This window comes from Astatotilapia calliptera, chromosome 18, assembly GCF_900246225.1.
Source record: "Astatotilapia calliptera chromosome 18, fAstCal1.2, whole genome shotgun sequence".
Classification (NCBI taxonomy): domain Eukaryota; kingdom Metazoa; phylum Chordata; class Actinopteri; order Cichliformes; family Cichlidae; genus Astatotilapia; species Astatotilapia calliptera.
Window position 1 is genome coordinate 15,186,758 of NC_039319.1, and position 27,593 is coordinate 15,214,350.

Below are 27,593 nucleotides of genomic sequence, written 5' to 3' on the forward strand. Positions count from 1 at the left end.
GTTATTTCAAAGCCTTGCAAATCTTAAAGTTCTTTGAGAGCCATAAAACATGACCTGATGTTGTGTTTGTGCCCTTTCTGTATATCCGACATGATGGCAGAAAACAATACCCCCCCCCCCCAACAAAGAAGGTTGTCATATCACTTGTTTATTGATGCCTTGTTATTATTTGTCTATCACAGGTGTTGGAACCTAAGCGCAGGCAATTTTAAATGGATATATCAAATGCCCATCGTGGTTGCTGTAGTGGTGAGTACGTGCTGATTTCAACTTTCCCCTACCGTGTGCGAAATGACAGTGTTTCGCTGCACCTGTGGCATCACAGCTGATGGATAAGACACCTTTCAGTGATTCCAATTACATCTAATTCTAACATTATGTTTCTATTTCCTCTTCAGATTAATTTTCTGCTATTTCTGAACATCGTCCGAGTCCTGGCAACTAAACTGCGAGAAACAAATGCTAGAAGGTGTGACACCAGACAACAGTACAGGTGCTGCGTACTAGCGAAGTGCAAAATTATTATTTCTTTTTTTCAATATTTTCTTTTCTGAGTCATGTTACGATTCATTTGAAATTTAATGCTGCAACCAGCAAAGGTAACATTTAGCTACATCATGAGATGCACACGATATGGACAAAAGTCTTGAGCCACATCTCTTTGTAAAATCATGGCTAGACTGCATCTAGCCATGCAGTCTGCCTTTACAGGCATTTGTGAATTAATGGGTCGGTACTGTAATAGTATGTCACCATTGCAACAAGTCAGTTTGTGACATTTCTTTCCTCCTAGATATTTGCGATTAACTGCAAGTGATATTACTGCAAAGTGGAAGAGCTGAGGAACCACAGCAACCACAGTAAAGTTACAGAGCAGGGTTGCTAAGCGCTGAGGGGTTTAGTGCGTAAAAGTCACCACAGCTCTGCTGACTCTGTAACTGCAGAGCTCGCAACCTCCTCTGGCATTAACATCAACACAAAAATTGTGCGCCCAGAACTTCATGGGAGAGCAGCTCCTGTACGCACCTTTGTCCATATAATGCATTTTTGTAATCACTTATGCTTCTCGGGGTGACAGTCTATCCCAACTGTCAAAGTAAAATAAATCCTGGGAACATACTCGACAGGTTTCTAGTCCATCACAGTGCACGTACAAACACACCTAACCCTAAACGACACACTTTTATCTGCAGTGAATTTCCCCACATAGCCTAAGTCTTACAAATGTGGGAGAAAACCCACACAAACACAGGGAGATTAAACGTGGGAAATTCTCAACACAGACTACAAGGTCATCTTCAAATTGCATTCCAACTGTTCTGCACTGTTCAGCATTCAATTTCAAATGATTTCAAATATCATCAAAAAAATCATCAAACCCTTGCACGTAAAAAGCTGGAAATTAAGCTTGATTTGTGTATTTATTTATTTTTTGCTAACAAATGACTTTAACCTTCAATCCACCAACTCATCTTTATTGTTGATCTATCAAAATGAGATGTTTATAAAGTATTGTGTTACGATTTTGAATGTTACAGAAAACTGTTGAAGTCCACGCTGGTGCTGATGCCTCTGTTTGGCGTCCACTACATCATATTCATTGCCATGCCATATACAGAGGTGCATGGGATTCCATGGTTGATCCAAATGCATTACGAGATGCTCTCAAACTCCTTCCAGGTAAAAATCCTGTGATGAAAATTTCATTTTATTCTGATATAAATAATGATGTGCTCAAAAAATCTAATAGGCGTGATTTTTCAGGATTTTAAATGTCCTAAGGGTTAATAACCTTATCACCAAAAACCAGTTAGTGAATGTCCAGTTGTTGCTTATTGTTTAGTTCTTGAGTTATGGTTAGATCCTAATCAAGATTAAAAGAACAACAGGAGTAGCTGATGACTGAAAATATCAAACAAAATGCCAAATTTTACAGCTAAAATGTTAAATTAAAGTGCATTGCAAAGATATTTCACTCACGGATAATGGGAGTAAAAATCACTGTTTTCTATATTGCAGGGATTCCTAGTGGCAATTATATACTGCTTTTGTAATGGAGAGGTAAGAACTCAGAAATGTTGCCTTTTACACATTTTTACTTCTGCTTTTATGCATAAAAAAAAGTATTTTCTCTTCTAAGGTGCAAGCTGAGATAAAAAAGTCCTGGAGCAGGAGAACTCTAGCCCTGGACTTCAAAAGAAAAGCTCGAAGCGGCAGTAACACTTACAGCTATGGACCTATGGTATCACACACCAGTGTTACCAATGTCACTGCCAGAGGACCGCTGGGCCTCCACCTCACCACGAGGCTGGGACCGGCGCCTGTGAATGGGCACAGGAACCTCCCTGGGTATGTGAAAAATGGCTCCGTGTCAGAGAACTCTATACCATCATCGGGACAGGAGCTCCACATTCCAGCCGAAGAGCATTCTGCGCATACTCGGCCTTGTGAGGACGAAAAACCCTCGCCCGTGGTTGAGGAGGAGAGGGAGACAGTCATGTGACCTGCAGGACGCTGTCTTTGTCGGTGAAAATCGAGGAAAGAAAATCATCACGAAACAGTCTCAGGATGCCTGCATGCATCGACACTGCCAGTTTTTTTCTCCTGTGAATTGAGCCGGAACATTGCCAAGCGATGAGGCTCGAGGCAGAAAGGCCGTATCGCTTTTGCGGGCTTATTTGATGGGTGATGACTGTCGTTGTTGCAGCAAATAACTCTTTCACCAACCGCCTGCCACACTGAATGTGTAAAATGTTGAGAAGAGGACTGCCGTTCTTTACTTCTTATTCACTGCCATAACTGTTGTTATCCTTCATTTATGTTTCCTCTGGAAGCAATCATCTTGTGGTCATTTTTTTTTGTGCATAAGTAAAAACTGGGGTTTTGTAGTTACTACAATGGCCAAGAATACCCTTAATCACCAAAGTAAAGCCAGGTGGGTACTGAGCGCTCTCAGAGGCAAAAATGTTGGCAATTTAATCAGGAAGTTTTGAATGAAGATTACGTGTGGCTTTAAAACTATTAATCCTACTTGTTGAGACGTGTTCATGTTTCCTGGTGTGGAATCTCATTTGTTCTGCATTGGATTAAATCCACTTCAGCGTAAAAGGGAAGTTACTCAGGTAATTGAAGTCCTCTGTTGTTGCACACCTATTTTTATACTGTTCAAGTGGTGTTTTAGCATAGTCAGCTTTTTGCTCCAGAGGATCCATGTGTGTCATAAAAGATTATTTTGTGTTTCTCTTCCGTTCACACACCGCTCCCCCCACCCAGTATTCAGTCCTCTGACTCCACAGATTTTGAATGGTTAAAATGAATGTACTAGTTTTTAGTTTTTTGTCCATATAAAATGTTAATACTCACACGGCCAAACTAAAAACACCAAAGTAAGAATGTCTTTGCAGACAACCCTTTTCTCTGAGTAACGTCATGTAACTCAAAGGAAAACTGTATATACTGGATATATTCTCAAAGTTGTCAAAAGATGAAGCCCTATTAGAAGGCACAGGATGGAGGCAACAGTCTTATTAATATTCCAGAGGAATATTAATTTAAGGAGGAAACAAAGAGTCTTAAATTCCCCGTGGGATTCTAGGAGTGATATTTGTGATGCTCTAGAGAAAAAAAACTGAAGTTACTACTACACAGTATTTTTTACAGGTAGTCAGTCCAGTGTTGTGCTGCTTCTATGATGTATATACGAGTCACGATGTTTACAAAAATCAGAGATACATTCTAATTGTGAGCTTAAAGTGTTCCTATGTATGGATATGTTATATGTTATAAAGCTGTTTTGATGTTTTTGTTTTTTTCATGTGTTGGTTTATGGGATGTTGGCAATATTTGGTTATGTACATAGGCCAAAACAGAACAGTTGAATATCTTTGTAATTTACTATACTTAGCCTGCATGATTGGCAGGGTAGCTCACATGATCTATTATACCAAAGAGAAAAGACATGATAAGCTGCCAGAGAAGAGGTTATACTGAAGATTTTATTTGTATTATCCTCCACCATCACGTTTACAGTGACCAGATTGTCTTAATTTTGCAGTAATATTTTATTTTTTTCTTGTCTTTAAAAAAATATTTTGCTATTATATATAAAAGACCAAAACCAAGAATGATTGAACTTACAATTTCAGTGTCATATAACAAATTCCCGTTTGCCATAGAGCTCCTAGCTGCTTTTGACAGTCAAAAGGAACATTTTCATTCTGCTATAATTATGACGTAAGCTTGACTGGATTGACTACAATAGTAATTACAGGTGGCTGCATGCCGCAGTGATGAAAATAGAAAAAGACAGACTGAGGGAAACCTTTATAAAGTCATGTTACCGTACCTTGCTGCCACAGAAGATTTAAATATCTATCATCCATTTGTATCCTTTATAATGGGTAATTTAATGCATTTCTCCCAGGCTTGTGACAACTGAAAGTTAGCCTAATTTGCAGACCATCAAAGAGTATACCATGTTACTGTTGTATAATCCAGTTTTTCACTCAGAGGTCAGGCAATGTCAGAGCATGAAGATCTTTTTTTTTTTTTTTTTTGTAAATCAAGAACACTTGGAAAATTCTCTTTGACCACTTTAATACCCTTTAATATGGTGTTTTGTTCTGATTGTATTATGTAAAAAGATTGTGTTTTGGAATCAAGTGTACAATAGGGCCAATAACCGTAGAGCTAAGGTTGTATTTCATTGTTTCAAATACCTCTCATGGAAGTATAATGTGTATTCCATTGTCATTTATTTATCTTGTGCCGAAGTGTACTCAGTGGACTTGACTTTATAGTCTTCATGCTTTAGATACTGTAATGCGGGCAGTGACACATCATTCAGTCATTCTCTCTTCACTCCTTTGTGATGTAGGCATGTTGTAGATACCAGTGTAAACTTCAGATGAGATTGGAGGATGCTTTCTGATCTCTATTGTTCATCAGTGAATTGTGAATAAGATAATAAATCTATAATTCTACTGTCTTTTCATATCCTAATAAGACACAAACATCAATAATGTAATAATGTATCCGCATATATTTTATTATCAATATAATATACAAATTCCACTTTAGAAAAAGAGTTTCAAAATGTTCCCAGTGAAAAAATTGGATTTTTTTCTCCCGGTATTTACAGAAAAGCAGAGTTTACTTTTGAGCTTTCTTGCCCCCTCCTTTAGCCCCTCCTTTTGCTCCCTTTTCCCCTTTGTCTCCCTTCTCTCCTGGTTTCTTCCCTTTCCCGTCCCCATCTTCCTTCTTGGATGCTCCCTTCTCGCCTTTTTCACCCTTCTTCTTTGTAGATGCGTCCTTTTCATCTCCTTTCCCCTCTTTGGCACTCTTGCCCTCTTTCTTGCCCTCCTTGGTCTTTTTCTCTCCTTTTTCAGCATCCACCTTCCCAGAAACTGTTTTTACCTCCTCAGTGGCTTCTGCTTTTGCAGCTGCAGGAAAAAAAAAGAAAAAGGGTTAAAGGCTTCACAGCGACATCAGGTATCGTCGACACTCTCTGCCTCTAATTTTAATTGGGTGGGAAAATTTAATCCAGCGGAGTGTTGGGCTAAGTAGGTTGAATATAATGAAGGCGCATCTGTTTCCACCTTTTCTAATAACCATTGTCTGTTTATTCTTTTAATGGGATTGTTTGAAGTGCTTAACAGATGAGAACAGGAGAGCCAAAGTTAACAATCAGGTTTGTTTTCGCTCATTATTATTCAGGAGGCGAGATCTTGAGGCTGAGGCCAACAGAGCTACTGAAGATGCATATCGCATAAAAAGCAGTTTAGTATTGGAGAACGATACATTTGAGTAAAATAAAATGTATTTTTATCTTGTCTCATCTTAAATATCACCCTGCCTGGCTCGCTAGCCCTATATATTAGCCCTCGTCTTTGTTTGATTTTTGCCAGATGTGTTGCTGGTATAAGTCTCCTCATCTTAATCTCAGACAGACACTAAACAAGGATATATCCAAGGTTATCACACTTTATCAACACTAAGTGAATATAAACTCCACCAACAAGGATTGATGGGCACCCAACAATGTAACACTCATTAGGACCAACTGTGAAAATTCCTCAAAGGACATACAGACGGCGAGCTGGAGTGAAATATGGTTTCTTCTATTTTTTCTTCTTCTTTGTATGATTTTTCCAAAAGCTGCAAAAAACACTGGCTATATAATCAAAGGCCAAGAAACCAAATGACAAATACACACCAAATGTCAAAAGCTGCCAGAGGGACTCGGAGTAAACCTAAGATCATTCAGTCCCCCGTTTAGCTGAAGTGGGTGAATCCAGCTGACTTAAAATAATCAAGCAACCATAAGAATGTCTGTGAATAGATTTCTTTGTGTTTCCATATTTTGAAGCTGTCTTCTGCTATTATCCTCGACTGTAAAGCTCTTTTCTCTTGGTTTCTTCTAGAGCTATCAGACGGGTTATGATTGAACCTGGCGAGCAGAAACAAGCATTTAAATTTCCAACATTTTGATCCCATGTCCATCAGACTCATATGTCATTTAAATTCCAATGTCAGACATGTAGGCTTTGTGCCATTTTGCCAGTGTCCTGTTGTTTACTTACTGCGGTGGGTTAGCTTAAGGTTAAGAAAGGCTCTGACTCTCACTATTAAATGTCAGATGTTCAGCGTGGATAAAACTGGCACAATTTTTGATAAAACATGAAGGCTTAGTGAATTTTAGAGTTGTGACATTTAGAAAATTAAAAAGTGACTTCCATCTCAATAAGTGTATTAAGATTTTGACAAATTCAGCTAAAAATGGCCACAAAGACATCATAAACAGTGAGTGTTTAAGAACAATAACTTTTTATCTTGCCCTGAGATGGGCTTGTAATAAGACTAAAGTTGTTTTTGGAAGTCTTTGCGCATCAAACTGTGTTTTCCTTACTGTCTGAGGGGGGCAGATGTGCGAGAAATGCATTTGATTTCTTACAAACAAAAGATGCAACTACTGGCTGACACACGGGAATGTCTTCATTTCCAGCTACTTGAAACTATTCACTTTGAGCTCCAGAAGCAGCAGCTCTGGATGAGAGATGATGGTAGATAAGCGAAGACGACAAATTGGAGGAACTGTTTCACAACTGTCTTCTGTGAGTGTTTCTGAGAGAGATGGGGAGAGAGAGATAATAAGTTGACGCTAACGCTCTGAGGCTTCCATCTCTCACTGTAACAGTAGTTGAAACAGATACAGGCTGTGAAGCCAGAGATGCTCACTACTTTCTTTCCACAGATTTCATTTTTGGAGCCAATATGCTTGAAGCTAGTAGGTGCATGCAAGTGACACAGGATGCCCGACATTTTAGTGGCGTGAAAACCAACTCGGCTCATTTTACAGATGCTCACAATATCTGCCTTTTTGTTTAGCTGCGTTTTTGTTTTATGGTTTTTTTTTTTTTACTTTTATGCAATGAACCTATTTTATTCCTGATTTGTAAACAGATCTGATATCCACACACATATCCAAAAAATAGGAGTGGACACTTCTTGATCCTCATTTGTAACATTTAATTAATAATTCAGTGCTACTTTTACCGATTAGCCTACTTCGGGAAAGCATTTCATGAATTTGATGTTGCTTTGCATAATCAAAACCTCATTGTAGAAGAAAAAACTCGCAAAACTTTTAATCCTGAGCTTCATATTAACATATTTGCTGTCTTACATTCAGCAACACAGGATTCGTTTTATTTTCTTTACTTACAGGGTCATTTGGTTTGTCAGATTTTACTGCTTAAAAACTTGGCGTTGTGTCAGCTGGTTATATTCCCCGGAGAGAGGCAGCAATTTGCATGTTTGCTTGTGTGTTAGTGCTCCTCTTTTGTAAACCGTGTACTGTGGTGTGTTTTTTTTAGCACAAGCATATATGTTTTCACTCTTTTGTTTCCCTTCAGCCCCACTTCAAGACATATGGTCACTCAGTTTATAGCCAATAACAGAATATTTACTCCAGTGCATATTGGACCAACATTTTTTGGTTGACACTAGAGAGTATAAAACTCTGGATGCTTTGACCACAGCAGAGTCATCATGTGCCCAAATGCAGGTCTTATTTTAATAAATGATCACCTGGCAACTCAGTGAGTGCTGATTGTGTTGTTTTTTCTTTTTTCTGATTTTTACAATAAATAGTTAATGTACTGTTACATGATATAGCACCTAGAGGAACAGGAAGTGACAGCTGTCTGTGGTTATTTGCCATTATTCTTACCTAAGAAAGCACCATCTTTGAGGAAACGCACCAAAGAACATTTGTAAGAATAAGAACACTTAATCGTTCAAATAATTAAACCCAGGAGTGCCGTACAGATCGTCCATATACACTAGAAAAAGAGAGCGTGCTTGATTTGCTTTATTTAAAACCACTTTGGAGAAGCAAACAGACAGAGAGGGACGGGGACAAACACAGAGCACAAACAATAGATACGAGGCGTGGTACGTTCATTACAGTTTACAATGATTTTGTAATAGCAATATCCTGTCTTCAGAATTTCTGATCAAATCCGTTTTGTCTTGAAATCCACATTTTCATCAACATGAAGCAAAAAGATATTGGGACATTTAGGGACATAAGTACACAAGAACATACAGTATGGACTACAAAAGCCAAGCTGCCCTATAGAGCCAGAGTAGTTACATTCACAGAAGCAGCACAATACCTACTATTCAGCTCCATTAAAACTCACTATCAAGCAAAGTTTGGAGAAGTTAGATTAGATTGTACCGGTACTCTAATTTCTGACTAGTTCAAAAGTGATGAGGTAAGCAGCTGAATGAGAGATGCTCTTTTCTCGTTGAGCTTCTCTTAAATTTCATTCAAGGAAAACCAGATGCACTAAATATCGAACAGGCTGATGCATGTGTGATAAATGCAAGAAGGGGACTTTTAGAGCAGCTGCCAATGTGCATGCTATGTTTTTTTTTTGTTAAAGCGATTTAGCCAAGAGGAGTGTCTGAAGGAAGATAAGAGCTGAAGAAAAGGAGGGGGAAAATATCATGCTGTCTCTGGCAAAGTGAGGGAGCTGGGATGCTCCTCACTGACCCTAACAACTGAGGGCTGGCTGTTGTTAGCACTCTGAGTTTGAACCTGCTCAGAGAGTGTCTGTACTGCAGAAGCATCAGGGGCAGCTGGAAGAGAAGAGAAGAGAAGAGAAGAGAAGAGAAGAGAAGAGAAGAGAAGAGAAGAGAAGAGAAGAGAAGAGAAGAGAAGAGAAGAGAAGAGAAGAGAAGAGAAGAGAAGAGAAGAGAAGAGTTTAGTACATGAAAGTATCAGAAGAAGACTTTAACCAAGTGTGAAACATTTTGTGAGGTGAAAAAAAAGAGACAGCAAAAGTTTAATAAATCAAAGCTATCCTAGAAAATAAGTTATGTAAAAAGGGAGCTGTCCTTGATCTTAATCACAAAGCAGAACTGCAATACTAGAGAGAAAAACTTCTGTGATTGTAGATAGAAACCCAAATTCCTATTGTAACTCATCCATACAGAACTGAAGTCACCAGTGTTACCCCCCCCCCCCATCCATGTCTGCGATGTGCTTTGGTCTAAGGGAGTCTGATGTCTCTCTCTGTCTATCTCTGTGCACTTCACTAATGGTTCAAGAGGAATGCATGGAAAATTCAAGCAGTTATCCATCATTTCTCTCATTTGAAGGAACTGGTAGTTGAAGTATTTAAGGAGTAGGACAGTTCTTGTGAACTTCCGCAGCTGGTAGCTGGTACCTGCTTGCAATTATAACTCAATTATAAACCAATCTAATACTATCATATTAATATTTGAAAGATATGAGAGAGGGGTACTTACAGCCTGGGATCTCAGTCAGCTCATTAAGAGGTGGCACTGTCTCTAATGTGTTGGCGTATTTCTTGGCAGCCTGCCTTTGTGCATGCCTTGCTTCAATTTCCTTTTTTGTTCTGGGAATTCGGCATTTGAATATACAGCACAGAGTGATGACTAAAGGAGAGAAGAACAAGGATAAAGACAGGGTGGCGTTATTTGAATAAGACATTTTAATAACACCTTACATGATCAATAAGAACTTAAGGGGCAGTGGCAGTCACAATATGCAGTGGGGTCCAAAACACTGAGAATACTAAGGTACATTTTTATAAATTCCACATTACAAATGAATATAAGCAAAATACAATATATATTAACATTCTGACTGAATGTTTAAAAAATAAATAGATTTCAGAATATCTTTGTATTTGTTTGGTGTTTTGGTCGTCCTCCTCCCATTCTTTGATGACAGAAAGCAATCAAGCTGGAGGTGTGTGCAAGAAAATACCTTACCCTATCCTACCATTACCGGACAAAGTTCCAAAGAATGTTTTGTGACATGTTTTGCTTTGTCAGCATACAAATGCTTCCTCAAATATTCAGTGGTGAGTAAAGTCGAGCTACTGAGGAGTCCATGAGTGCTCCTTAATCCTGGTTCACTTGGACTCATTATCCTGCTGCAGTATGAATCTCTCTACACAAAGATGCAAACTAAGAGGGAGAAAATGTCTAAAAACGCCTGTGAGTGCTTCTTGTTCTAAACACATCCCTCAATGACTAACTGACTGAAACCGATGCTGACGTGTGATGAAGTTGCACCACAGCCACATGGCTGCATAATGAAGTGTAACTGTGTTACATGTTTAGCAGGCCAACTGTAGTTTTGCTGGGTTGGTTTGCTGTGTTGCTCTTCCCGGTCTCGGTACAGCCCACCTTCCAGTGGAGCCAGTGAGCAGCTGGCTCCACTCAGCAATCAGCTGTGGTAGTACTTAAGCTGAGGAGAAGACAGCCAGTGCCAGAGAGCTTTGTCCTGACAGGGACTGAGCTGTGGTGTTTGTTGCCTACTCCCTGATGAATGTGAATTTTCTTCTGGATTGATGTGTTGAGCTGATCAGCTTCAAAGTCTGTTGCCATATTTCATTTTGTTTTTCATGACAGTTGTTGCTTGGTCATGTTTTTTAAAGTTAAAATGGTGATAAATTAATTTATTTTGTCCCTCTAATTCTGCTTCAATTTCCCCGCAGACACCATTTGTTAGTTCCCCACATCCATTGGACTTACTGGTGACAGTTTTAACATTGATTGGTGTATTTTCTTTTTCTTTTGTAATTCTAGCTGGAGAGAAGGTACATAGCCACAGGATATGTTTAATAGCATCCTACATCTTGCATGCTACTTCTAGTCTTGCTCTCTCTTTCATCACTCAAACATGGCATGCTCAGCAGGGAGCGGTGAATGAAACATCCATAATTAATCTTTATTTACCAAAATGCTGGTTATGAAGAATCTAGTTAGAATGTTAGATTAGGTTTAGTCATATTTGCCCGTCTGGGTCTCTGCATGTGCGAGTGTAAAGTGTAAGTTTGTGAAAGGCTTTCTATTGTTACAAACCGCTGTGTGCACATTGAATAGGTTTTGTATATTGTATTGTTAAATTGTTGCTATGCTTTTATGTTTGTTACTGAAGCAGAAGCAGCCATGCATGTAGAGCCCTTTTACAGATTACATTGTCTATAGAAGTAGAGATAAAATGTTTGGTTGATTGAGCACAAAATTAATTAGCAACTATCTAGTTAATTTTCTAAAATAATTTTTAAAAACCATAACATTTCATGCATGAAACGATAGTCCTAGCTTTAAAACAGCCACCCCCCAGGCACTCAATAAACTATTAAAGATCCAAAGTATATACTTAGGATTTTTTTTTTTTACTTATTTATTTATGTACACGAGGATAATTCATTCATGTCTTAAAAAGGCTCAGCTGTAACTCAACACCTTTGGCTCATTTTGTATATGCACATTGATGAATATGCAAATTAATCTGCACCTCTTCCCTGCGTCTTTTGCCCACAGCCTCCACCTACACTCTCCCATGGTATCGGAAAGAGCTCTTGCAAGATGAAGTCAGACATAGAGACTGCCACTGTGTGTGCCTTTTTAAGCAAGAGAGGAAAACAAGAGGTTTAGGACACAGTCGGGACTTTAAGGGTAAGGGGAAAGAAAAAAATAACATAATGCTTAAAATATATGCAGCACATTGAAAAGCAGCATCAAGAACAAAGCAATTAAAAAGATTAAAACTGTCAGGGAAGCTTCTGCACACCAAATCCCCTCCTCGTGGCTCCATTTGTGTCTTCTCCACTCCTCTCCACGTGTCTCCAAGTGGAGCAGAGGACACACAAATGCACACAAATGGTGCAACAGAGAGCAGAGGGGAGCAAAAATAAAAGTAGAGCCTCTCAGGCGGAGATTATATTCATTTCAGGAAGTATGCATGTGCAACTGTGGACACGATGGAGGATTAGTTACTCTTGTTGTACCTTTTCCCCATGAGTCTCTTTGATGACACATGCATGAAGGGCAAGTGGGCTCTCATACATGCACAGACACATGAAACGAGTGTAGATTAGGTGATCAAATAGCTAATAATGTGTCATTAAGCTATAACTTGTTCCCTATCACCTGCTTTGACAAGTTAGCCCCACTTTGCAAGTTCCCAGCTTCTTGTTTTCTTGGTTTGTCTCAATCATGTTTTAGAGACCGTTACTAGACACTGAAATTCCACAAATATTGCAAAAATATTTGGCCATGCCATCAATGCCTTTGCAGATGACATGTCTTATACACAATTTTAAAACCTGCTTTTCATTAATTGGGTAATGTTGTGAGGTTTGGGCTGTTGGTTGGACAAAACCATGCACTGGGGTGACATCACTTTGAGCCCTGAGATTTTTTTAAATAATTTCAAACCAAATAATTGAGAAAAACATAATCAGCAGATGAATCGCCGTTAATAACCATAAGTTGTAAACATCACATTGTAAACGTCCACGGCAGACCCAGTGGCATTTCGATAAGTTTTTATTAATCCCTACACGGTTGCTGTACATTCGCACTCAGAGCTGCAGCTCTCCCGCTGCCAGCTCAACATAACACCAACAACAACAACCCAACCACAGGACCCAGTACAATATTTAAGTCGGCGGGGCATGATTGCGGATGCCGTGCAGGTGCGTTATTTTTGATTACTTTCTGTGCAGTGTGTCAGCTCAAATTTGGATACAAAAAAATTGAACAAAATTTGGTTTTTGCTTAACAAAAAAGTATTTTTGTCAAGTTTTGAAAGATTTCTTAAATATTTGTGTTTTCTTGTTTTTATGGCGAGGGTCTAAGAAATTTGTTAAACACTGTATGGATTAAGCTTTCAGTACTAATTACACTCAATTACTTTTTAAACCACTGAATAGCATCACCTATTGAACAGTTGTAGGTGTATAAATGAGTTTATCAGAAAAGCTACACCTGTGGCGTTCATGGATTTAATGGTTTTATTGAGGTATTGTACTTTTGAATCACTGATTTTGTGGGTCTGCATGCTGATAGATAGATAGATGATTGCTGGCAGCAGATGTCATATGTTTTTTGTATTACTGTACTGCCAATTATGTTAGCGCTTTATTTTGCTGTTCGGTGTTTTTATTTAGTTCCCTTTTGCATTGTTCACTGTAAAATCTGTATTTTGCATAGTTCGAGGATTCAGTCCCGTTGCTCAGTGTCTCCAGTGCTTTGGCCTGTGTTGGTCTCTAGTCAAAACTGTAGTTTGAATATGAGAATTGACTTGATGGATATTTGTGGATGTCATTTTTTTCTTCTTCTTTTTTTTTTTTTTTTTTTGAGAAAATGCATGTTTACTAAATCTTTTCATAAATAGCCAGCCAAGACAGATAACCCACAGAGTCTGTTGTGGTATCTTCACTTAGGTCAATTGACTCCCAGTGGTCTATGAACAATTGGTGTGAGTTTATTTATGAAAAGAAGCCTATGATGAGTAGGTCAAATCAATGTGATGCCGGCTGAATACATGTCTCTGTGAAAGGTCAACATAGAGAAATAAGACGTGCATGGGGGAAATGCAGACTTGGTAGGTGGACAAACCATAAACTGTCAGCAGCTGCTCTGTCAGTGCTACAGTCCTGTCTGCTTGAAGGACCTGATGCTGCTAGCCCAAGTTTACAGTAGGGCTGCAGCTCTGGGATGAGTGATAGCGGTGAAGCCTGGGGTGGCACTACCAGATAGGGTTAAGAGGGATAAAGACAACTCCAGTGGAGAAAAAAGCTGCTAATAATAATATGTCGCTTCTTATCAGGGCCTTTCAAGGAGAACAGTCCTTTTGGCAAATATTCACAATGTTAGAAACTATCTAAGGATAAGACGAACACACCCAAACAGCCTATCACTTATGATCTGGTAGTTGGACTTGATTGATTTGAGCAGTGACTTTTCCCAGAAGAAAGTCAATGCTTTAAGTCAGACATTTCTTCCGGTTTCCAGTTTTATTTCAATTAAAGTATGTCTGAATCCTTAAGATGTAAAATCGTGCTGTAAAATATTATATACTGTATATACAGAATACATAGAACATAACAAAATAGCAGAAATTTAACATTACAAAATGAAAACTATGAGGTCAAAATAACACATTCTGCGTGGTTGTAAGTTTCCTTGTGTTACTGTGCAACCAAAATCCATGTTCTCAGAAAGGGCACATGGAGTGTTTACTCTCTGCATGAGTAGGTAAGTAGGCCCATGGCATTTTTGTGTCTAAGGCCAGTGGTCATGATAACCCATCATGGCACCAAGAGCTTGCATGAAAGCAGGGTTATTATTTTTTTGCTTGCACAGTGACATGTTTCACAGTGGCACTAGGACTGTTTATCAATCAAGTTCTTTAGGATGTGGTAAAATTATTATTTCATCTAAATGCACCGGGAGGTCATGTTTTCTAAAAAATGATTGGTGAAGTATCTCAAAAGCAAATGATGTGGTGTCTCCCCTACAGTATTCCTTTTTAATATGCAATTAATGATTAGCCCCGGCTGAACTGCATCAGGGAACAAATGTGTAACCTGCTAAATGTCATTATGCTACCACTGCCAATGTGAGTATGCCAAAGACTCCATTCAGGCCAAAATGCAGATAAGAATGAAGACTTGAACTGTTTTCTGAAACAAATCTGCCAGAATAAAACAAACAAACAAACAAAACAAAGTATCTCTGCCCTCATCCTGCAGTTGTTCTTATCAGCTGCTTAGTGAAATTGTTCCATTTGCTGACATAATATCAGTATTATTGTGATAATCAAGCACAGTGTGATTGATTATCACATCGTGAACTCATAATTGAGGACATTTGCATTCTGCGGCTACATCTCAAGATAGCTGTTTTCTTTATGAATGATTTGTGAAGGTGACAACAAAGTGATTTCCTGAGATATACTAACCAACTGCCAGAACAAACATGGAAAAGATACCAATGACCTGCCATAACCGCAGCCCCCAGAAAACAACGGTCTCTGAAGTGACAGGGTCGGGCTTCTTTGGGGGATCTGTGGGTAAAAGCTGTGGGCAAAAGAGAGAGAGAGAGAGAGCATCAACTGTTTTTTATATATCTGCACACAAACTAAAAATAAATCTTCACAAAAAAAAAAAGGATTAACAACAGTGCAAAGCTCAAGGAGCAACACGATCTTAGAGGACCTCAAATTTCAGAGAACTATTTTTAGTTTTCACTGTGATACTTCATTCTTTAGGCAATGCAGCATGTCAGTAAAGTACTTGGTGTTCGAGTTTTCAGTCACTCTGCAATCTTTTCTGACTCAAAGTAAAATGAAAAGTTTTTGAATCTGTCATATTGTCACAAAGCATTACCATTTAGATAAGAAATAAGGGTTGAAGTCAGACGGGCATTGATTCTTCAGCATACAGCTGGATGAAGCATTAAGGAATAATATCTGCCTCCTTTCTGTGAATTTACTACAAGTGTGCTGCCAACATCCTTGTACTGTATGTCCTTGTACAGCCTCACATTTCATTCCGAGCAATGTTAGCGCCTCAACATCATTTCAGTTATTAACAACAACTACAGTGTAGCTCATATTGTATTTACCTGGCAAGGATACTTTGGCAAATGTTTACATGTCCACAGATTGTAGATTTTCTTAACACAATTTCATGATAATAAAACATTAAAGGTTTATAGCTGATATCAAAATGAACCCATATAATGAACTCATATAATTATAGACACCATCTGGTGCTGGGATCGTATCAACCCTAAATGCCGTCACCACCAACTCATGAGTACACAGTAGTCATTACAACATTATTCCATCAGTAGGCAGTGCTGAGTCTTATCTTTGAACTCTTTCAGTTTGATGACACCTGTGAAATCACACTCACTGGGCCACAGAAACACATTTTGACAGCCACACGCATGCAGTACATTTGATATATAGATGTACTGTAAGAAAATCCCAAGAGACAAAGCAAACAATTATCAGAGCATTTTCTAACAAAATTGTTTAATCAATTATCGTACAAATAAAAAGGCTAATAAAATAAAATAAATAAATAAATAAAAAGGCATAAATATATGGATTTGGAAAATAAGTAAATAAATAGAAAATAAAAAGCTATAAATAAAAACTAATTCCCTTGTTAACTTAGTGAATGGAACAGAAATTGTTGAAATCATTTTCAAATAATATATTAATCCATAAATATGTTGTTAAAATGAAAAAATGTATTAAATTAAATAAACTAAATGTATTAATAATAATAAATTAATTAATTAATTAATAATATTAATAAACCAAATGTATTAAATGAAAAATATATTAAATTTAAACATAAAGCCATCCATAAGTATGTAGTGAGTAAATAATTAATTACAATAATAAAATGTAGTTTGAAAAGAGAAATTGAACAGAACCCCCTGCTTCCTATTCCTGTATTCCTCTCATTTAGTCTTTCCTATACATGTTGATCCATGTGCTCCATTCCTAAAACAATTTGTGAATGTTTTGTAGCTCTCTTTTAAAAACTGCATTTTAATATACATTTTCATTATGTTCTTAGATTTATTTGTAACACTTTAAGATGATCAAATTGTATTTTTATGCAAAGTATTTATTGTTGCTTCATATTCAAAATCTTTTTTAAATCTCATATACTATAATTTTTAAAAAGTAATATGTAATTTAGTCAAATATTTAACTTTTGATTAATTTTTATTCTGAATGTATGTTTTCATATTGTACATTCTGTTAGTGTGACTGCATTTTATTTCTCTAATATTTTAATGACACTTTCAGTCCTCCATAAAAAGGATCTTTAGTATTTCTTTAAGGAAATCTCCCCAAACCCCCTGTATGTTTCCATGCCAGATGTGAACTTACATGGTCCCCCTTAAAAACAAGTACCCACAGTGACAGCAGTGAATGTGTTGCACAAGTTGCCTGCTTTCCATAAACTTTCTCAGTGTTCTGAGATGTCTCGCATGTTGTACAAAGTTTTTCTTGTTACCGTCCAAGACCAACTATTTTGTGATTTCAAAGCTCTCTCCAGAGCTGTGGATTAGGGAACAATAAGTGTAGAAACTGGCTGTAGTATGCGTTTGTCTTCCTGCTAGATCAATGACTTGGATCGGTACTACCACAGCCATCAGAGGGCCGGTTCCCTGATAAAATTACTGAGTAGATTTCTCCCTGTCTCCTCTGTATCGATCACTTGATTTGATGATACAAGGCTGTTTTGGAAACTCTACACTTTAGTCCATAAACCAACAGAGAACAGATCAGAAAATGGACATTATTGCATTTGTTGCCTTTATGTGTAACAGAATTATGAGATGAACCACAAAAAAATCAAAGTTTCAAAAATAAACTAAAATGGTGATATCATACACGTGATAAACAGCAGCATAGGATGAGATGAAAAGGAAACAGTTGATGGGAAGGGTAAGTCAGTTAAAATACTAAAAAGGATGAGAGATGTCACTATCATACTAGAAATTAAAAACAAGCGCTCGTCAACTTCCCAGGATATCTCTGCTTGCTTTAAAAGCGCCAGTGCAAAAGGACCAGTTTGTTTACTCTAGTCTAAAAAGAACTGATAACAAGCAAACACGCCAAATGTGACAGTGTACACGGCTTCAGGGTGTCTGCACCGTTTATGCACTGAGCAGGATACAAGAAGGGCTGTGATCTTTAACAGAGAAGTTGCCAAAAAATGTTTTGTGTGTGTGTGTGTGTGTGTGTGTGTGTGTGTGTGTGTGTGTGTGTGTGTGCAACTCACTTATTGAGGATATTTTGCACATCTAATAAAACAACTGTTTTTCTTTAAGAGTGATTGTGTAATGCTAAGTACTTTCTTCCTGAGGACATTTCTTATTTTATTAATTATTTATTTGCCTTTTTTTTTCTTTCAGTGAAACAACAAGCACAAAATGACCTCAAGTAACCCCAATGTTAATGATTACATACCTAAATCTATAAAACATTTTTATTTGTTGGATGTTTGGCTGATTAGTTGGTATGTTAAATCTTCAAAGCCTTGATTGAATATTCTCCCTCAAATAATAGTTCTGATTTGCTCCGCTAAGGAAAACCTCTGGGGACTAATCAAGGAACATTAGTATAAGAACAAGGGATTAATACCTAAAAATAGAAAAGTGTGCACTTGGTTAAAAATGACTCAACATATAAGAGCAAAAGGCCAATTACTCAAGTAATGAAGTACAGGACCAATATTATGCACAAATAATATGGACAAACAATTTCCTGAAATCTAAAGCCTTATATTTAATTCTACATTTAGCACATGCTTACTAGAAAATAGTTTTGCTGTCCTCTACAGCAACAACAAACATTATTATTATTTATTAACCATCTTCTGTCTCAAGCTCTTAAAAGGCATCACACAAACACCAAGAGGGAGACTGTTACTAGAAGTTTCTCGTGCTTGCTCTCATCTTTCTCTTAAACCTGTTTGCTGCAAACTGAAGTTCAGAGGATGTTGATGCAAAAATGAGTCATAGATAAACATTGGTATATTGTTTCCTTGTGGAACACATTAAATATCACACTATTAGTATTCAACACAAAATTCATTCACTTTCATGTTCCTGTAGTTGACTACTACTGATTGACTTGATGTTATAAGAATGTTTAGTCATGCAGTCATCATTTATTGTTTCATACCTAAGAAAATGGACTTCAGATCATTTTTGTAGCCAGGTCTAATCAAATTCTCTGAATGTAACTCTTTTTTCTCTATCCCGATCAAAAGCACGAAAACCCTTCGAGTACTAGTCACCTAGCTCCCCTCTAAGAGCACCCATTTAAACATGTGTGACATGGCTGTTCATGTCAGCCCATATAATATATCAGGGTTCAACATAGGTTCACCCTCTCCTCCTCCAATAAGGCAAGACACAACTACGGCGGCAATACAAAGGAGCATTAATCGTACACATTTAGGCTTCCCCTTAAAACGCCGATGTACCTGCACTCGTCACTTAGAAACCTCGAGGCTCTTTCTGAGAGGAACCTGTGGAGGACAAGGTGATGTATCAGGTTCTTACCTCAGGATCCGGGATCTGGGAGAACACGGAGGACAAACACTGAGACAGCAGCACTGTTCCCCAGCCCCGCAGTAGGAGCTGAGGCGGGCATACAGGCTGATCCCCAACCATTCTCTCCCCTCTTTCTCCCTGCAGCCACCCTGCCCCCTCTTCCTCTCTTCTTTCTCTGCCTGCACTTGCGCTGTTTACAGGACAGGACCACAATGGCCCTGGGTGATTAATAGTGACTATGGTGATGAAGTCTTCCTCCTATCCACGGTCATGTCTATCTGTTGCCTTTATGTCACACCAGAGCAGGAACCCAAAAGCACCGGCAGTCACCAGTGCAGCCAGCTGAAAACTGCTCCACTAGAATGGAGGGAACCAGCCCTGCAGTTAGGGTACATTAATTAATTAACAGACCTGGTGTGGTTTACAGCCAGCTCATCCTGCTGGGGACAGGCTGTTAACTCAGACTTGGGGTGGGGGGGGGGGGGGGGGATGGGTGGTGCAGTTGAACATGATGAGGCTGGCCTGCACAGACACAGAGAAGCGAACGAGTGAGTCATCGCCTTTATTGCCCCTGGCTGAAGTGTAAAATCCTCACAGCCTCATCCTTTCAGTGTGGTAAAAGATGACGAGCCAGGCTGTCGTTTTCAAGTTGGACTTGCCTGAGGAAAAACGAATGACTTCTATGTGAAAATGAACACAACAGGGTAAATACTTGAGAAAAGAGCCAACACCACAAACCTACATTAACTCTATATCCAACTGCAGTGTTAAAGAGCTTTAAACTTTGCTGTCCAGCGACCTTGTTAGTGCAATATTGCCTTTATTGTAGCTCTACTTTAGTCTCCATCAAACCCTGAAACAATGCGATGCTCTGGTTCTGCTGAATGCTCAGTTTGCCTCTTAACAGTTTTGTTTTTGCATGTTGCAGCTGGCAAGTAAACCAGATAAGAGATGTGAAAATCAAATGATGTAATACCCCATGTGGAGCCTGGACGAATAAACTGTATGTGATAGTCCTCTGTAGACAAGAACCTTTGGATAACACACACTCAACTGATTGATTGTTAATATGAAATATTGATTAGACTGGCTGTTGATCTTGCTCTCAAACACATTTAATACTTTCCACAGCAATATCTGGTTTTCTGTTTTTGTAAGTCATCAGTTTCATTACTAATGGAACATAATGTCAATATGTCTTTTATTATCAATTATCCCACTACTCTCATCTGCTTCTGCTGTAAACGTGAATTTTCACAAATTTCACATATACCGCTTTATTAGTGGAGAATTACAGATTACATAAAGGTTTCTGTGAAATGACTGCAAAGAGACTGACTGACGCATCCTGCAGAGAGATGCTTTTCCAAATAGATTCGAGTATCATGCTGATGTCTCGGGGCACGTCTAATAGGCCCTTTGACATGAAATGTCATTAGTCAAAGTGGATTCGGTGTCATTATAGCTCCATTTTTGCCATCCAGCCCTTTTCACATTCCTGAGTAAGTCTTTAATTAACAGTGACAAAGTACCTTGTCTTTGAATGTTTTCTTTATAGCTAAAAACAGTCTGAATTGTCCCTGTAATCACCAAAGAAACAGGGACATCGTGTATTATTTAAACTGATGGGTGAACACACACTTCTGTTCCTCCATCACACTTGAATCTGACTTCCCTGATCAAAATCACTGAGAAACATACACTACTTTAGAAGGCAGAAGCCCCATCCTGAGGGGGTTTCGGTGATAATGACAACCCTTATCTGCATGCAGAATTAGTCAGAAATAGCTCCCTGTGATTGGCTTTCTGACAGAGGTGTAGGATGTAATCACTATACCAGTGCAGGATCTGTTAGGTCCAACCACTGGTGTATGAAAGAGCCTTTCTTGTTGTTTAATGCAATATGCTTGCACAAAGCTTCTTTTTTGTTGTTGTTTTTTATTTTTGCCATGAAATTGCTATTCGTCAAAAAATGTTATCTCACAGGCAGTTTAAAAGAAGTCTTTGAAATTGTGTTCCCCTCACAGACTATATATATATATTACACAGTGAGTGTCTCCTCTCTAGCTTAGCATTATATTTATGCGGCAAGCAGGTCTGCTGGGAAGCAACCCTTAGTGATAATGATGCTTTGTTGTGACATTTTATATGTAAAATGAGATGGTTATGAAAGACTGAACAGCCAATTCACACCCATTACACATTTGTTTTTGTTTTTTTAACCAAGGTTAAAGTATTAAAATGAAGCATCAGCTTCATATTTTACATTTGAAGCACTTCACATATCTACTGAGTGCACCTCAAAGCCCTGAGCAAATCCAAATCTTGTTTGATTCTATACCACTGTGATCGTAATTGATGGTGAGCAAAAATATTTATACAACAACATATCACTTTGTTTTCTCTAATGAATATTGATACACTGGTGCCAAATGCATTAGATGAGACTTCCTGTGGTCCCTCTTATCAAATGAATCATGGAAAAGTGTAAGGAAATGAACTTACCTGCAACAAACACAAAAAAATCCCACAGGATAAAAATCGCAGACAGTGGTAGAAAACAAAGTCACAAGCTAATTAATTTATGATAATATACACATGCTATTTCATTTCAATGCAATGATTACAACATCTGTTTTTTCTTGGTTTTGTTGCTTTCAGGGATCTTTTGGCTTCTTGGATTAACTCTACCATGGTGCATCTATTCTAAGTAATTATCTTGCACGTCACATAATCTGTGTTTAGAGATAACACTGTTAGTGTCGATATATGTGAGCATGAATTGCAAAAATAAGAAAACAAAGGGAAGGAAAAGGAAACTGCTCAACAGTACAATATTGCCATCTATATAGCCGTGGTGGCTGGCACACTTGCTTACTTTTTGTACTTCCAAGAGAACTATAAATTCCTTCAAAGATGTGTATTATTCTTCCTGCAAAAATGGCAAAAAGTAGTGCAATGGTGCTTGTTAGAAGTGTTTCTTGCTTATGGACACCTGTACTCTTACCTGCAAACAGTGTATAAAGGGGACCAAGCGAGAGTCACTGAACTTTTTATTGCCTAATTATTTCTGAAGTTTAACAAAGTGCTAAAAAATTGTTGAATGCGCTACCCTTTGTGACTAAAAATAACAGTATTGCTTGCGGTGGGCTTGAGGTTTGAGGTGAGAAAGAAGAACATGAAGACATGGAAATACGGGAGAAAAGAGAGCAGTGGTGGAGGAGGAGAAAGACATGATCACAAAGAAATGATCACAAAGAAATGATGAAAAGATACACTCACAAATGTTAAATGGACATATAGTGTTTTAAAAAGCTATCTGTGATCATGAAATTAAAAGTAACTTATAAGACATCCTACGTAACTGGCTGGTCATAGACTGTGATAAGGCAGAACAGCGATGTCCATCTCAGCCACCGTATTCAAGATAGCAAAGTTACATGGTAGCTTCCACAAACCGGTGTCCTCTCCCTTTTTTTTAAAAAAATGTGTTAATTTTAAGTTTATAGGAATGGATCATATGTTGGAAGATGCAATTACACAGTAATAAATGTATATTCATGAGTACAATATAACTTTTTCTGTTAAATAACTTTAAAAAAATGACTTAATGTACGTTTAAGGCTCTTGTTGAACTGTCTTGTTCTACATGCCTCATATGGAAGTCTGGGACTGATTGACAAATTTGAGATGGAGGTCCTCCCTTTTTAAAAAAGGGAGCAGTGTCGCTTCCAACTTAAAGGGAATTACACTTTGTGGCCCCCTGGTCAGAGTACTGGAGAAGAGAGTTCACTGGTTATTAAACTGTGGACTGAGGAGGAACAATGTGGTTTTCCTTCTGGAAAACACTGGACCAGCTCTTTATCCTCTTGAGGATATGCAGGGGTGTGTGAAAATTTGACAAATCAGTTTATATGCGCTATGTGGACTTGGAGAGAGCATTTGAAGGTCACCCTTTGGGGTGACCTGTAGGATATATCCTGTAGGGGGTACTTTGGAAGTATGGAGTGTCAGGCCCTTTGTTATGGGCTATTTGGTCCCTGTACAACTGTTGTGAGAGTTTGGTTTGCATTCCCAGCAAGAAGTCATGCTGGTTCCCAGTGGGTGTTGGACTCAGGATCCAGGACTGCCCTTTGTCACAGATTCTGTATCCACCTCAGAGGCACAGCATCAACTCCAGGGGCATTGTTCACAAGTGAGGGAAGGAAAAGAAGCCTGGCAGATGGATTGGTGCAGTATCTGTAGTAATGGGCATGCAGCCATAAGTTTGGTGAGGAAACTTATGGCAGCACAAGCTGTGAGTAGTGAACAATTAGATCATAGACACAAGAGGTGGAAATGAGCTTCGTCCAAGGGTGGCTGGGCTCTCTTTTAGGGTAAGGGGCTCGATCATTTGGGAGGGGCTCAGAATAGAGCCACATCGCCACCACACTGAGTCAGTGCAGTTCAGGCATGCTCAACTGGGATGCGACCCAGGGCAGACCCAGAAGAAATTATATCTCTCAGCTGTCCTCTGCGTCCTCCAAGAAGAGCTGGAGGAAGTGGCTGGGGAGGAGGTGGTCTGGGAATCTCAGCTTAAACTGCCCCTGCGACCCAGATAAGCTGCAGAAGACAAACAGATATTTTCACCAAAATTAATTCACTTGCCCATTTTATTTACTGTTTGACGCTGATTTGTTTTTGCTTTCTTCGTGTTGGTCAAAAACATGATAATAATGACTTGTTGCATGTTCATGCCTCAGAAAAGGTCAAATGGCTTGTCTGATTATTATGCAGGGAGTCAAAAGGTCTCCCAAAATGTTTGACATTTTCGTCCTATGGCTATGTGCTGAACTAGATTCAGTGCAAAAGAGGAAACATGCTCAGAGACATTATGCTATGGTAGTAGAACACAACAATGGTAAAACACACACACAAATATATATATTTATTTATGTATTTATTTATTATGTATCAGGCTTCTTAAAAAGTGTCAGCTTTTTAAAATAAAGCAACTGTTAGTAGTACAACACACAGGGTGGTACCCTGTTTTACTAATTCAATATGAAGTCATAATCTGAATGATTAGCTGAAAAGAGTTAGAGGGTATCTGTTGTCTTGCCTGAGAATATTCAACCACTTTCCACCCTTACACGCCTACATGCTACATTATATGATTTTGCACAGACACCTTGAGGACCTGTTAAGTGTTAATTAGTGGATGTGACTGTTGTGTCAAAACAAATATTCATACATTTATATTCAGAAAACATACACAGACAGCATTTCTGTGAGCAACTGGCCTCCTGGGGCTTCACTGCATCTCAGCTGGTGTGTCATTCCCCTTTGTCTCCCCCAATTATTTCCATCTCTCTCTCTTTCTTTAAAACCTTCAGACAAAGGTAAAACTAGAAAAAGAAAATCACACCCTTGTTATCAGTGATGCTCTCGCACACATCTCCAGAAGGCTGCAGATCTCATTAACCGTGATCATATCTGTGAGCAAAATGTCAACTCTAACATGGAAGCATTCACTAAGGGACTTATTAAACAATTTTTGCTTGTTAAAGGACGTCCTGCCACGCAGCTGCAGTCAGGCAGAAAGTCTGCTTGCAGGAACATAAAGGATATCTGCACCAGTGGTGATGCATACATATGACGAAACAAGCGTGTTCAAAAGAAGTTGGGCAAATAATACTGAATAAAAACAAAGAAGTTTTTTTATCCTTTTTTATTTCCCATGACCATCATCGGATATAAGGTGGAGTGGTTCCAGAAGAAATTGATTATTACCAAGTTTGATACAACATGGTGAGAAAATTCAATTTAGAGTGAGAAAATTGCCGGGAGGATTAGATGTGGAAGAGCCATGAGTCGAGAACAACACTGGGTTACTAAAGCGAATGGGGAGGGGGGGAACGCAGCCTTCAATGACAGAGCACTTTGAGCACAGATTGTGAGGAGCTACAGTTTTTCACAAGACAGCATTTTTGTAAGCAGCCCCCCTGATCCAGAATCAGTGTGTTGTCCTCTCAAGTATCTCAACCAAAACATCACAGCTGGTTTAGTCTCCAGTATTAATAATTCTGTATTATAACTGTGTTCATTCTTTTTATCAACTCCAAAAGCTGGAAAAATCAATGATTAAATGACAACTGTGTCACAATAACGACAATTAAACTCTGCTGTATGAACCGATAATGCACATATTTGCTGTTAGTGTCACATAAATCCTGCAGGATCCATTTAATTTCATTTTTGGCTTCAGATCAAAACATAGGAGTCGCCATCAAGTACTGTACTTAACTGACCACACTGCCATCTAGTGATGCAACTTGTATTTAAACATATCTGAGCAAACTGAAATTACTACAGGGCTCACGCAGTATTGACTCACTGCACTGTACATATACGAAGTGTAAGCAAAGGAAGGAGTTTGAAAATGAACAAAAAAAGACTCAAAAAGTTTGAAATATGGGTGCAAGAGGCACAAATGAGTATCACGCTGAGGTGATCTGCTCACGAGCCTCACGAGGCTTTAGTGAACACCTCCGCACCTGATTTTTAAAATCAATTTCAGTGTCGTTAACTCACCCCGTACACTTTGATCTTTACCCTTTCCCTCACCGCGACCTGGAAAAGATAAAAACTCATTACTTTAATTCTACTTACTGTAAATGAGCACATTAGGACCCTGCTGTTTATTTTCTTTCCATTACATGTAAATGAGAGGGACTGGGAGATGAATGGACGCATAGAGGTCCAAACCGTTTTCTGGCCTGAGCAAAGTTCACAGATCCCTCATATACTGATGGCTAACTTTAACCTCTGCGTTCACAGCTGCACTATTTACTTTAGTTTCTGGATGCAGTCAATGGTCTGCAGGAAGCATTGGTCCAGAACGAGGGAATACCTCTGAGGAGAAGGATGGAGAAAGGAGTCATTCAAACTTGGAATGACAAATAGGTGAGGCTGTTTACGTATGCTGTGTTTACATAAGTTTGTGTTTGGTTTGGTGGGTTATTGGGCATTTTGGAATAAATCTACACCTTTCTGCGTAATACAGCTACATAAAACAATAATAAAATTGTCTGGCAAGGTGTAATTTATTTGAAAGTGATGACACTCTTAAATAACTGAAGTCAACATGAGCAGTCACATTAATCCCTGATATTAGGTCAACTGAAACTTCAGTATAACATGTCTGAAAAAGAAAAGCTCACTGAAAAAGGATGGAAATGATGTCCCTCTTGCAGTCATGCACTGCGTTAAAATTATATACGATTACAGGTTTGCGAAAATGCTCAAACGCTGGCTTCATATAAAGTACAGTTTTGTGGCAAAGTTTGAAAATGACCCCGCAAAAAAACCATATGAAGTTGAACGCTTTCCTGGCAATCAGACGCAGTTAGGGACCGTGACAAGCATTTGCTCCATCAACACCCTTTCTGACGCACATTTCCTCACTTGATACGTATCTGGCAATCTTCATCTGCTCGTCTCTCATCTTGCTCTTACGGTGACACGTCTCACTCTGTTGCATTAAAGAGCGCCTCACCTTCCATCCAGGAGGTATTCAAACACAAGCTGTTTTTTGTTACTCTGAGCATAAAGGCTTTCTTCATCATGTCCAAACTCTGATATTTTTGTCTTGTGGCACTTTCTCGCTCAGTCCAATGGGGACCTGCCAATCTCCCACAGGGTCCTGGAAGACATAGTGCGGTATTTGAAGCAGCACACTAACTCAGCCATGGTTTTAAATTAAGCGTGATGTGGAGAGGGAGGAAAGGGGGGGATGTTCTGCTGAAACCCTTTTGGCTACATCGGAAGAAAATAACTCGGATGTTAGTATGAATGTAAGAGCCACTCCCACTGGGCATATCCAGACAACCTTTGGATTAAGAGCCATATACTGTACATGTGTGACCTGCTCTGGGGAATGTATAGAGGACTACAGTGGGAGTTTGTGCAGCTTGAGTTTGCAGTTATTTTCAACCGCTATTCCCACAAAACTGGTTTCAAGTCAGAAATGATTAGTGTTAATATTTAATAGGAATATTGAAACGATTTGGGAACTTAACTGTGGTGATTACTATTTAGCCTGGCCTGTCGCACATTTATTTACAACTGTATGGAGCCAAAAAAAACCTTAAAAAAAGAAAGAAAAAAAATCAACCAAAGTC

The 27,593-nt window shown here is 38.6% G+C and overlaps 2 protein-coding genes across 2 annotated transcripts in view; one reads left to right on the forward strand and one right to left on the reverse strand.

Moving 5' to 3' along the window:
- The window catches only part of pth1r (parathyroid hormone 1 receptor), a 44,199-nt gene extending 39,212 nt beyond the window's left edge, over nt 1-4,987 (forward strand). The window contains exons 9-13 of the mRNA XM_026150317.1: nt 183-249; nt 399-493; nt 1,539-1,680; nt 2,020-2,061; nt 2,141-4,987. Coding sequence (XP_026006102.1) covers nt 183-249; nt 399-493; nt 1,539-1,680; nt 2,020-2,061; nt 2,141-2,503 — 709 coding nt within the window. The 3' untranslated portion in view covers nt 2,504-4,987. The remainder of the gene's footprint in view (nt 1-182; nt 250-398; nt 494-1,538; nt 1,681-2,019; nt 2,062-2,140) is intronic.
- Nucleotides 4,988-5,101: 114 nt separating this feature from the next.
- tmie (transmembrane inner ear) lies at nt 5,102-19,775 on the reverse strand. The gene is made up of 4 exons (XM_026151018.1): nt 19,441-19,775; nt 15,299-15,416; nt 9,820-9,969; nt 5,102-5,441 (listed from the first exon to the last, which is right to left on the reverse strand). Exons 1-4 carry the CDS (start codon nt 19,549-19,551, stop codon nt 5,152-5,154), a joined length of 669 nt encoding a protein of 222 aa, XP_026006803.1. The 5' UTR covers nt 19,552-19,775; the 3' UTR covers nt 5,102-5,151.
- Nucleotides 19,776-27,593: the final 7,818 nt, after the last annotated feature.

Excerpts from the sequence above, each read along its gene's own strand:
- tmie (XM_026151018.1), bottom strand. The coding sequence starts at position 19,551 with ATGGTTGGGGATCAGCCTGTATGCCCGCCTCAGCTCCTACTGCGGGGC. Across the intron at positions 9,970-15,298 it reads CATGTTTGTTCTGGCAGTTG|TCATCACTCTGTGCTGTATA; the intron begins GTTAGTATATCT and ends TCTCTCCTTTAG. Across the intron at positions 5,442-9,819 it reads GCTGACTGAGATCCCAGGCT|CTGCAAAAGCAGAAGCCACT; the intron begins GTAAGTACCCCT and ends TTTTTCCTGCAG.